The sequence below is a fragment of the Arachis hypogaea genome, chromosome 18, assembly GCF_003086295.3.
Source record: "Arachis hypogaea cultivar Tifrunner chromosome 18, arahy.Tifrunner.gnm2.J5K5, whole genome shotgun sequence".
NCBI classification, from domain to species: Eukaryota; Viridiplantae; Streptophyta; class Magnoliopsida; order Fabales; family Fabaceae; genus Arachis; species Arachis hypogaea.
The window spans coordinates 1,274,364-1,288,460 of NC_092053.1; the positions used below are offsets into that span (position 1 = coordinate 1,274,364).

General features: G+C 25.2%; 1 protein-coding gene across 1 annotated transcript; it reads left to right on the forward strand.

The window, feature by feature from the left end:
- Positions 1 to 5,950: 5,950 nt before the first annotated feature.
- Positions 5,951 to 6,915, forward strand: LOC112772685 (dehydration-responsive element-binding protein 3). The gene has a single exon (XM_025817654.3). The coding sequence runs from the start codon at positions 6,144 to 6,146 to the stop codon at positions 6,756 to 6,758; it is 615 nt and encodes a 204-aa protein (XP_025673439.1). The 5' UTR covers positions 5,951 to 6,143; the 3' UTR covers positions 6,759 to 6,915.
- Positions 6,916 to 14,097: the final 7,182 nt, after the last annotated feature.

Sequence of the window (14,097 nt, forward strand, 5' to 3'; positions counted from 1 at the left end):
AGCTGTAAATGATTCTTATTCCTGCCTGAGTTGGAATTTATGGTAATATTCCTAGCAATCATCACACTGGGATCTATCGTGTATCTTAATAAACTTATGGAAGCTAAGGCTAAAGATTTAAACGTATTCATTCACACTTCAAGTAACTAAAGTTCTCATCAGCATTTATTTTGTGGAGTTTTCAGAAATAACAAGCTTTTGTGGCAGTGACCTTCGGACTATTTCGTAACAAACAAAACTTTCGCAATGGCTACAGAAATATGATGTCATCATATATGATATATCACTCTTTCTCATTATGTTATTATTGCTGTGAATAATATTCTCTTAGATATATATGTAACTCAACTCTATATATGTTATTTTTTTAGAGTTTTAACGTTTTATATGTTTATCCAATTGCTGAGGCGAAATCTTGTATGTAGTGAGAAGGGAGGAGGGTAATGACCTCCCTAAATTTTAATTTTTTTTTTTATAAATTATATATAAATTTTAATTTAATTCTTTTAAAATTTTTATTTTAATCTTATTTAATTTTATTATAAAATTATTAATATCTTTCTAATATTTTATTTAATTTGGTCTTTGTTCAATTATATATATAACTAAAAGACTATGCTACATGTACACTAAAATTAATCACTAAAGTTAGTCACTAATATAAAATACATGTTAATATATATATATATATATTGATGGTTGATATTTTAGTGACTGATTTTAGTATATAAATAACATTTTAAAAAATAACAGTGTTCATGAGACATAAAATAAACCTAAGCATGAGAATCTCATCATTCATTATCATACCCTAATTATTGAAAAAATTATATTAAAAAGTATTAAAAAAATATTAAAAAAACAAAATATTATCATACAAAATATCATTCATTATCATACAAAATATTAAAAAAACAAAAAAATCTTATTTTAATTTTTTAATATTTATTAATTATTATAATAATTAATAAATATTAAATAAAATATGTTCTTATTATTTTTAGCTTTTTTTTTTTTGTTATCAAATATTTTTCATATGCGTATTGTGTATTTGTATAGTAATATGATGAGTCCTTGATTGATAATTTAAAAAGTTTGATCGAATATAATATCTAAGGTGATCTAAATTACAAGTTGTCAGATGCAGAAGATGGATCAAACAACTAACTCTTGTCTGAGCAATGTAGCAAGGTGCTAGTTATAGCTGTGTTTGTGTTTTTGTGTTGAAGCCTGAAGGCCTGGCCACGTGATCCAGCAGAATAGAGTGGGCAAAAACTGTTTCTCTGAATAATGCCATAAGTTTCTAATTAGGGGGCATTGTGTTTTAGACCAAACAAAATATTATAAATATCTAGTGTTTTGGGTATTCAGAATCTTGCATAGTGTTTAATTAAAGATAATGTCAGAAAATTAATACTATAGCAGCTAATTATTTCAGTTAATATTATAATAAATTATTAAATAAATTTAATATGAAATCCATTAAAAATAACAAATTCAAATTTAAAATTGTGGGAAAAAGATAATGACTATCATCATTTTTATGTTATTAGTTACATATTAATATTATAGAAGTTAAGAATAATAATAATAATAATAATAATAATAATAATAATAATAATAATAATAATAATAATAATAAACTTCTAAAAATTTACACTTTGAATAGATTAAATTAATCTCTAAAAAAAATACTAATAAAATTTTTTAGAATAATAAATATAGACATACTATTTTTAAATTAGTCTATATAATTAAAATAAAAAATATTAATTTAAACTAATTTATCTACGTTTATTATTTAAAAAACTTTATTAATAATTTTTTTAAAAACTAATTAATACAAAATGTAAATAATAAAAAATTTATTTATCACTCTACTCTAATAATAATAACCCTTAACATATATTAATTAAGTACCTTTTTCCCAACGCATTGACTTGATGAAATTCTCAATTTAGAAGTTACAACCTCAGATATTTATTTAATATTAGACTACTACTTTATTTGCAAAATGACGTCAAGGACTTATTTGTCTTTCGAACTTTATTTTCTTTCCAACGTAGCACCGTAACGGACACTTAGACATCATTTCAGCCACGTCAACCAATTCCATTTGGTGTATGAGAGACAAATAAATGGAAAGACTAAATTGTCTTCCGTTTATTAAAGTCAAAGACTTTTTTATATTTAAATTTTGTCAAGAATGTATTTGTCAAAAATTTAAAAAGTCAGGACCTATCTGTCTTTTTTCCTATATATTATTGGCATTACCACACTATTCTTGTAGATATAATACGTTGCGAAATATTGGTAAAATATTGAAAATAATAAATTATACTTTTCATAATGAATGTCACGACAATAGCGATCAATGTGTATACCAAAACTTCATTGTTGCAGAAAATTGAAAACAGTACGTAGCATATTTTAGTGTAATAGAAAAATGATTAATAAAAGTATTCCTAATCAGTAATCATTATCTGTTTGGGAACAACATAGTATTCTATATTATATTTATTCCAACAAACACGCAATAATGTAATATCTCCCTAGTCTACCCTCAAAATAAAGCACTTATGGAAACCCTAAGAAATTATGCTAAGTAATTTGGATGTATAATGCTCGAATTAGCATGCTTATATATTCTTTTATTCCTTTATGATGTATGGTCACCTAAGGCTCAAATTACTCTTCAAGAATTTAACCTGTGAATATTTAAAAAATGGTGAATGCTATCGTATCCTCTCTAAAGTAACATGTAAGTTACCATATCTGATGTGTTATATTTTAATTGGGTGTTTATTTTAACCTGAGTTATCTTCTCCACTCTTTCGTTGTCGTTGCGCCTCCCAAACATCACCGTCTCATTGGGTGTCTTATTTTTTCTTCCTAAATCATTCTTCTATAAAAGGTACTCCAACTCTCTCTAATTGCGTTTACTCCTCCCTACTCTTTTATCGTCGTCGTTGTGCCTCCTAAGTATCACCGTCTTATTGTGTGTTTCATTTTCTTCTTCTATCAGACCGTCACCGTCTTTCAAAATATTATTAACTCTCATAAGATTAAAGTAACTCAGGTTAAAATAAACACTCAATTAAAATATGACACATCAGTGAAGATAACTTACATATTACTTTAGAGAGAGTAGGATAGAATTCATCTTAAAGAATATATATATTATATCAATATTTTTTTTATTTTACTAAATATGATATTGTGCACTTATATATACATATATTATTATCATGTGTAGATTATTGATGTGATTTTCACGCTTACATAGATCTTGAATAATTGGTGATGGTGATATAGACGGTGATGCTGAAATGATTTTTACTTTTAGTGCATCTAATTTAGATGTGTCACTTCCATAGTGGTAACGTGGATATATAGTGGCGGTTTCTAAAAAATCCATAGCAATTAGCAATTAAGGGCTACCACCCCCTACATATCTAGATTCTAGAGCATCATATATTGGTGTCGTTGATTAATAAGCGAAAGCAAAGCAAAGCAAAGCAAACCTATATCTATCTATAATCTATGGACTATGGTTATATATATGTCAATGTGTAGCTATGCTTACTAACTTACAAACAATGATTAAGACATTAATGGAATATTTAGCCTCCCAAAAGATAAAGTGCGTTATCATCCCATGCATTCATTTTTCTTAGAATGGATGATTAAGACTTTAATTCCCTTCTATCTCAATTAGTACTATCCCAAGTCCTAACAATTAGAAACAACATAAATTAAAACATTTTATAATAATAAATAATAGTAGTTTAATTTTAGTACAATATAATAGTGTAAAAAAAATTATACGATTATCTAATTAGATTTATTTTTTTAAATATAAAGATTAATTATTTTTTTTGATATAATTTATAAGATAAAGTATATTTTTTATTTTTAAAATTTATTAATTAAAAATATTTCTAAATTTTATTTTGTTTTAATTTTATCTCAAAAATTTTTTTAATTGCTTCAAACATATCCTTGACAACTAATTTTTCAAAAAATTTAACACTAATTCAACAATAATTTCTCAAAAATAATCTTTAACACAAACAAATCAGACATAATTGTCATATATATTATTACTAAATTAGTCCTAATTTTTTTTAAAATTTAACTGTTAAAAATATATTTGATACAAATAAAAAATTTAAGAATAAATGAAACAAAATAAAGTTTAAGAATATTTTTGAGATAAATTTTAACAATAAAAAATATATTTTATTCTAATTTATAATTAGTTGTTTGTATAAATAATGTTGTTATACTGATAATATATAAAAATTAAATTCTAATAATAATAATTAAATAAAGGAAAAAAACAAAAGAAAAAGAAGAAATGATGGTAAGAGTAGTGGTGAGTGTAGCATAGAGTTTGTCCAAAGGGCTAATGAATTATGAAATTGTGGAAGGCAGCAATTGGATGTGAAAATCCTTTAAATAGGTGGGGAATGGGGTTTGGACAATGCACCAGACAATTTTGACCCCTAGGGGCTAAATAAGGGAGCACAAGAAAGGTGAGATGTGGACTTATGAGGCTTAGCCAGAAAGGCCAGGTTGATAGCATTAAATAAATAATTAAAACTTTATAATTAATAACAACATTGCTAGTACAAAATACTAAATACAAAATACCTGTGTGGGGCCTATGTATGTGGTGTTGTGTAAGGCGAAAAAAATTGAGATTTCACGTGCAATCAAAAAAATAAATTAAATACGTAAAATATAAAATTTTAATAAATTTTAAATCATAAAATTATTAAATTTAATAAAAATTTTATAAAATTAATTGATTTATTTAAAATTTTAATATTAAAAATTTTAAATGTTAAATTGAGATTCTATCTACTGCGTCATTCTTGTCCGTTGCTCCACCCAATCCTTCCTGCTACTGCATCACCTGGTAGTATTTTCTTCACTAGACAACCCTAATGGAAACATTAATTTCTATCTTTATGCATTTCCATTTTTAACCCCAGTATGTTTTATTACTCATAAAGTATCCACATTTCTTCACTTATTTCTTTTTTCCCTCCCTGAAAAATTCCCTAGTTTGTGTTTACAAGAGTGTATCATCAATCAACATCTAGCTTGTAGCAACTATTGACCATGTTGTATAATACATGTGATAAAATTATATATGAATCAAGTCGACATTTTTCTGATCTTCCCAATAAAAATGCTGCCCTCTTAACATTTTTCAAACTAAAACATATTGAAAGCTCAAAATTTATTACAGTCCTGCTACCTACGTTATCAACAGTATTTCTGTCAATATTTGTCAATTCTTATTTATAACTGTATTTAATGAAAGTATCTTTATAGATGTGTCTAATAAAAATATCTTTTTTATAGCTATATTTAATAGAAGTGTCTTTATAAATATATTTTTTGGATGTATCTCTTTATATATATATATTTAAAATATAATACTTAATTATTATTGACAATAAATTGACAAATAATATGTTGGTTCTTATACTTTTTTTTATTTTTATATAAAATAAATCATTAAAAATTTTAAAAATAATTTAATTAAATACTTTAAATTATCTAATATTTTTTATTAAGTCCAAACAAAAATATATTTTAAAAATATTATATATAATTTAAAATTAATCATTAAAATTAATTAATAAATACATGTATTATTTATTTTATTATCAATATTTATTTTATAATAAAAATTTATATATAATTATTTTTTTATAAAATTAATAATTAAAAATTATTATACAATAATTTAGTCAAATTTATTAAATTATTTAATAATTTTTAAATATTAATTTTATATAAACATAATTATAAAATAATTTTATTTTATTTTATATATTAATATATATTTTATACTAATAACTAATTTTGTGACTAATTTCAGCGTAGAGCTTACATAGTTGAACATATTATTGGTAGGTTAAAGGTCGCTATATCCTGTATGGGAGCGTACCATTTTGGCTACAAAAAGCCTACTCATAAGCTATATTTCTACTCATCACACACTGCTATTCCTCTGCCTCCTGCCTCTGTTCTTGGCACCTCTATATCAATCATTCTACTATCATGTACTATCAATATTCTTCTTCTTCTTCTCAAACATTCCCTTTCTGATTACAAATTCAACAATGGCTGAAGCTTCTACCACTTCCTCCACAACACGCTCCCCTAAAAAACAGAGCAAGCCCAAGAAACCCAGAGACTGCAGCAAGCACCCCGTCTACCACGGTGTACGGATGCGAAATTGGGGCAAATGGGTCTCCGAAATTCGCGAGCCTCGCAAAAAATCTCGAATCTGGCTCGGCACCTTCGCTACGCCGGAAATGGCCGCGCGTGCGCACGACGTCGCCGCCTTGTGCATTAAGGGCAAAGCAGCCATTCTTAACTTCCCAAAGATTGCTAAACTGCTTCCTAGACCAGTCACGCCGACTCCACGTGACATCCAGGCCGCGGCAGCAGAGGCTGCGGCCATGGTAGACTTCGACTCTGTTTCCTCTGACTCGGAAGAAGGAACAGAGGAAACAGAGTCGTCAGAGCTGAGCGAGATTGTAGAGCTGCCAAATATAGAAGAAAAGAGCTTCGACTCGGTTGACTCGGGGACTGAGTTCATGCTTCTTGACTCGGTGGACAGTTGGGTGTTCCCGCCAATGGCGGCTTCAACTTTGTCGGAAATGATGATGATGTTTGAAGCAGAAGACCTCTCTGCCTCTGAGTGTGTGGTTCCAATTTGGGGTTCTGTTTAGTAGAAACATGAATCATTCAGTTCCAAAGTGTTTGGAGGTGTTCGTGAGTGTTGCCTCATTTTGCTATCATAATCAGATGTTGCCATCAATGGCTGATTCGTTATTTTTGGTCTAACTGTAATATAATGCTGCTTCCCCTGCTTGCTTTCTCTGTTTCCTTTCTCTTCTTATCTTTTGCTAGTAAGTAGTAACTCGCTTTTCTTTTTATTTATCGCCATTTATTCTACAATGATCTTCTTTGTTTTGAGAAACTTTCCTATGATCAAATGATTTAAATCTTAATAATGTATAAAAGAGGTTTTTATCATAAACTTAATTATTGGAATCATGATGATATCACTCATATCAGTGTTTACTCTCCAATGCTTATATTGTGTTGTCACTGATTTTGCCATCACTTTATTACGTTGTTTAATAAATTATTAACGGTGAAAACTCAGGTACAGCTGACTTTACGTAAATTGATAGTTAAAAGTCATTAGATAAAAATTTAGTCAAATCAATCAAATTATTTAACAGCTATTAGTTATTAATTTCACGTGTCGACTGTACCTGAGTTTCCACCATTATTAATTATATAATTTTTATTTCCTGACAAAGTTACATTTATTCTTTGTGCATTATGCATAGATAATTGAAAAATAATTTTCTTCATGATAATGAGTCATTTAGTCAAGGATTATGAACCATTGAGAATTATTCTCTCTTACCTACCAAAAAGAACTACCAATACAATATAGAGTTTTTTTAGTGTATCAATATGATAATAGTTTAAAATTACTATATGATAATTTAATTAAATATATTAAATTATCTAGTAGTATTTAACTATAAATTTGATACCAGGATAAATTATATGCGATTGTCCACTACAATATAAACCTAACAAAAAATGTAATTAAATTAAGAGAAATGTTAGGAAACAATGATTTTGTTGAACAATATGAACAACCACTAATCAAATAAAAACATACTACACCTTTAAATTAACTTTCTAAATTTTAATATTAAAATAATCATCCATATACTAGTAAATGAACATCCGATATATCTATTGTTTATATTGTTTAATATTTTTATTGTTTACCTATACTTTTCTTTAAATTAAATATATACTATGAATTTAAAATGAATAATAAATCATCAAGTTCTTAGTGAGGAGTTTAATATAGTGCTGAGTAAGGTACGAAGGAGGTTAGCGCGTGATTCATGCCTCATGGCAATTATGCAATTCTTCATACATGATTACATGGTAAACAGTAGTACTTTATTCGTTTCCTATTATTATTAAATAAGGTTGTCGGAACTTGATTCACTTATCAGATTGAGGCATTTAAAAAGAAAACATCATAAATAAATATTATAAATTGATGTGTCTAAAAAATATCTTTTCCAAAATCTATCGCATATTTATTTTAATATTTTTAAATATTGTATGAGTTTAACTAATATGTATTTAAAAATTTTATTAATAAAAAATTTTAATAGGGCAACATGAAAAAAAAAAGGGAACAAATTAAAAACGTGTAGGGAAACATAAAATTGATGATTTCCACGTTCTTTAATTAATATTTCTTTATGAATTTCCATGAATAAGGATACCGCATAGGAGCCACTCAGATAAAGACATTGAAAACGTCTTTTTATAAAAATATTTTTTAATAATTAAAATTTAACATATATAATCGATTAAATCGTGTTATTTTTGTCAAAATTAGACTAGATAAATTGATTTGATTGAAAAATGGTGAATCAAATCTTGAACTGGTCTAAATTAATATTATTTTTGTTAGAAAATGACTATTACAATACCTTATTATAAAAAATGACTAAAATACTTCTATTATATATATTAGTTTTGAAAATTCTAAATTTTAATTCTTTATTTTTCTATCGTGGGTTAGGATTTAGAATTTTTAAAATTAATATATATATATATATATATATATATATATATATATATATATATATATATAAAATAAGAGTATTTTAAACATTTTCTACAATAAAAGGTATTGTAGTAATTTTTTATAAAAAATAATATTAATTTAGACCAGTTTAAGATTTGATTCACTATTTTTTCGGTTAAATCAATTTGTCTAGCCTAATTTTAACAAAAATAACATGATTTAATCGATTATATATGTTAAATTTTAATTACTAAGAAATATCTTTAAAAAAAAATGTTTTAGGTGTCTTTATACATGCATTACTTATATACAAGGCTTACTTTGGATAGGAATTTAATCCTTTTAAGAACATAAGTATTTGAAAGTATTATTGTAGGGAGAAACTAAGAAACTAAAAGAAAAGTGTGAGTATTTTTATTATCTCATCACATTTAATTACATAATGTATTGCCATCGATCTTCATCATCATCCATCAAATAAATGTGGAAGAAGTTAAATTATCAATGATACTACATTATCAAGTTATTTTAATAATTATTTAATTAAATTAATCTAATAGTTTAATGATTAATAACTATAGATTTTAGTTAAAAAAGAAGGGAAAACATAAAAAAAAAAAAACTTGAATATAAAAATAATTTATTTACCTAATATTTCTTTTAAACTCTACGGTAATAATATAATATTATTATTGATAGGGCATGACTTCGATAGCAATAGTAATTCGAAGTTTATCTTGCAATGCAAGTTGATGAGAACATTATCTAATCTTTTCAAAATCTACTTTTCATCCACAATCATATAATAATAATACTGCTATATGATTAATAACATTTATCAGGAGGTTTAGAATTTGAAAAATTTTAAATCTAATAAAAATAAAATATTTAACTAACGTGTTAGTTAATATTAATAAAAAGTATTGCTTCTTTAACATTTTTTTTCTATGCAGTATGATTTTTTTTTCTCCAAACTTAGTTTTTTGTTCAACCAAAAAGAAGATTAAATCAATTGAATCAACATACACCAATTGGATTTTTAAAAAGACAAAATACTTAATATTGATTAAAAGTGTATTTTATTGTTAACTATTTTATTTTATTCTAATTTTAAAAAATCAGTTATTTAAGTTGGTTTAACCATTGTTGGCTCAATAAAAAAAATTAACTAATAATAAAATTACGAACACACACACAATATATATATATAGGTGAATTCTACCCAACCCCCTCTAAAATAACATGTAAATTATTCTTCATGATGTGTCACATTTTAATTGGTCATTACTTAACTATAGTTGGGTTATTTTGTAATTTATTATTTGAGATGGATAATTGTATAATTTCTTAAAATATTAAAATTCTACCCGTTAATTGAAGCACGTTCTCACGCAAAATATATATTTATTTAATTACAAGATGGAATATATATTCATATTTAAAATATAATATAATAAAATAAATCTATTTAAAATACTTAAAAGTATAATTAAAATCATAAATATAATAATATAATAATAAAATTTGTACTCTAAACAAGTAAACATATTTTTTATCATACATAAATTATTTAAAAAATAATATATTATCAAAATTAATAATACAAATTTAAAATAATAAAATCTAATTTTTTACTGTATTTGTTATAATATTTTTATTCTTTTAATTTACAATTTATTAGTACTTTATTATTTAATTAATGATTAAACAAATTATTTTTATAAAAAATTATGTTTTGTATTATCTTATAGAAGAGACCAATATATTAGGTTAAAAAATAAAGTAAAAATGAAATTTTAAATAAAAAATATTTAATATTAAAATTTTTAAATATAAAAATAATTTGTATAAATATTTAAAAGATAAATATAAAATATATGCATAAAATAAATAAAACAGATAAAATGGAAGTACTCATGAGAAATAAATAATTATTTTTGTCTCCTTTATTTATTTTAAACATGTATTTTATATTTATATCCTGAATATCTATATAATTTGCTTTTGTATTTAAAAATTTTAATATTAACTATTTTTTATTTAAAATATCATTTTTACGTTAATTTTTAAATTGGTATATTGGTCTCTTCTTTAAGATTATACAAAAAATATTTCTCATGAAAATAATTTGTTTAATCATTAATTAAATAATAAAATATTAATAAATTAAAAATTAAAAGAATAAAAATACTATAAAAATTACTTGTAAGAAAGTTGAATTTTATCATTTTAAATTTGTGTTATTAATTTTAACAATTTATATTTTTTTTAAATAATTTATGTATGATAAAAGATATGTTTACTTGTTTAGAGTACAAATTTTATTATTATATTTATATATTCCTGATTTTAATTATACTTTTAAGTACTCTTAATAGATTTATTTTATTATATTATATTATATTTTACATATGAATATATATTCCATATATTATTTTTAATGAAAAAAATTTAATAACCAAACTAACCATTAATTATATTGGTAAGGAATGATCCATGGTAAAAAAAAAAAAAAAAAAAAGAGATTGAGTGAGGGGACATGAGATAGCAATGAAGTCGGTGCTGACTATACTGGAAGTCGGTGCTGACTATACTGGGAAGAACGAAGAAGTTACAAGCCATGGAAATTCAACGACTCGTTAAGGAATGATGCACTGTAGAAAGAGATTGCGTGAGAACGTGCTTCAATTAATGGGGTAGAATTTTAATATTTTAAGAAATTATACAATTACCCATCTCAAATAATAAATTACAAAATAATCCAACTATAGTTAAGTAATGACCAATTAAAATGTGACACATCATGAAGGGTAACTTACATGTTATTTTAGAGGGGGTTGGGTAGAATTCACCATATATATATATATTTTTTTTTCTCACGGTATTCCCCAACATGCCAAAGACTAATCCGTCGCGGATCGGAGTTCCATTTAAGGGCCTGCCGCTGGCCAATGGGTTGCTGCATAAGGCGGGGACACACACAATATATAATTCTCCAATTTGATCATAATACTTCATCTAAAAATATTTTGTCTACCGTTCATTTTATAATTCTCCAAATTATATTACATAAGAGATATTACTGCATTGCATGCATGCATGTAGTGATGGATGTCCACACAAAACACAAAAAAAAAAAGCCTTAGAACTAGGCTTTGTTTTTGTCACTTTTGAATCTTCCATGCAAGTTGAAGCTTACAGCACTGTGAATGTGTCCCCAATAATATTATTATTAACAATGCCATGCATTGTGTGGGTCACTGCACTGCTATATTTTACGTTCTTCCTACCTATTCCTATTAGCCTTTTATATATATATGATGTCATCATCTCATTTTTAATTTGTATATATTAATTCCAAGAAAATGCTAAAAGTTAATACTTTTAATAAAGGGTAATACAATAGACACAATTAGTTAGTATTAACTTAAATATATAAAGTAAATACAAAATTGGATTAATGCATGCATGGAAATAAAATTGTAATGTCAAGTTTTATTTAATAATTCAAACTTCACTACATTTTGATACTTAAGCTATACTATATTATCTGCGTCTTTCTAATGATTCCATTCATCATAATAAACAATTTAATTAGATTTTAGATTATTCCATTATTTATGTGGTATGGTTTCATGCCGGACCACACACTTTCACTCACCACATCATAAAAAACTAAAAAAAAGAAAAGAAAAAAAAAAGAGAAAAAGACGAGACACACGAAATTGGACACTTTTTCTTTTGGGATAGAAAGGGTAAGATTAAGACTATTTTTTTTTTTTGGGGTACAAATTAAGACTATTATTTTAGTTGTGGAAATTTCATGAAGTATATATCTTTGTTTCGAGTAAACTAATTGATGTATGATATCATTTTTTAATAAATTACTCTTAAAGAATGAGTATAGGGAATCAATGGCATAAGTATACAATGTGTATAATTGAGGTTTAGAAAGTATTAAAAATATGACCATTAGTGTTATATTATCCTATCAGATTATACTTTTGGGATGAGTAGTTTCATGATATGATATTAGAGTTCTAGATTCGAAAGGTCAAAAGTTCGATTTTTGGTGAACCCAAAATCTAACGGCTCAATCTTTCCTTGATGCATATACATTTGCATTTTAATTACTTCAACAAGATCGGAAAAAAATAAATCCATTAATTTACATCAATGTAATATGTTGGCTATGTGAATTTTGTACATGTAATAATTAAATGAACACATGGCATTATACATAGGATTCAGCAAATATTAATTGCAAGTTTAGCTTGAAAAGGACAATGGACAAAGGAGGCAGCAGGGGTTGGTGGTTTTGATTGCTTTGTCTTCGTAATCGCAATCTACCATGACATGTGTAACAGTTCTGCAATTTTTATATTATATTATATTCTACTCAATCATTGCCACCAATGACCAATGTCCTCAATTGCTATTAATTAAGTATTTGTAGTTTTGTACTAATGTATATTATTTAATTTGTTTCAATTAGTTATATTATTTGTTTAAATGATGAAATATATATATAGGGTTTAAAAAATACCAAGTTTCCGTAATTTTTTAAATACCATGTTATCACATGAACCCACTCATCCCAAAAGTGTAACATGATAGGACAATGTAACACTAATGGTCATATCTCTAATACTTCTTAAATCTCCATTGTACACATTGTACGCTTAGGCCATTAGCTCCCTATACTTTCTCATAAATATATCGAAAATAAAACTTTATGTCTAATCACTGGGATAGTAGCCTTTATCGGTATGATTCATATACTTTGAACCAATTTTGTTAATGCAGTTGACGATTCCACATTTTTGGCAAAGTACAACTAAATAAATCTGAATTTGGTGGTTAAGATCATTTAGTCACTGCTTAAAGCTAGCTTAGCTGTTTAGCAATATAGAAGCTAAGGACCAGAACCTGCTTCTTGTTCCTTTCTCATTTATTTTTATTTAGCAATTAGCATAATTATTTAAAATTACTTGGATTTTCTTAGCTTCTACCGTTTCATTATTAGATATTGATTAATTATTTGTATTCAACAAAAATGATAATTTTAAAAAGAAATAATATAAAATTATGATGGTTGTTGAATAAAATAGAGTGACATGACATATCTATCACATAATTCAGTCACCAAAAAAAAATCTATCACATAATTAATAGTTAACGATAGTGCTTGAAAGTTCAATTTGATATTCTTAATGAAAAATATTAAAAACTATTAGAATTTATTATTTTGACTAGCAATTAGTTATTAATGTATAAAAATATATTGTTAAATTTTTAAATTAAAAAAATAAGTTGATAATTAAAAATAATGACAAAAAAAATAAATTCTGTTTATTTTTAATATTTTTCATTATTGGTGTTATCTTAACAAACATTATTAAAATTATAATGCTAATAGTTCATCAACA

Excerpts from the sequence above, each read along its gene's own strand:
- LOC112772685 (XM_025817654.3), top strand. The coding sequence starts at position 6,144 with ATGGCTGAAGCTTCTACCACTTCCTCCACAACACGCTCCCCTAAAAAA.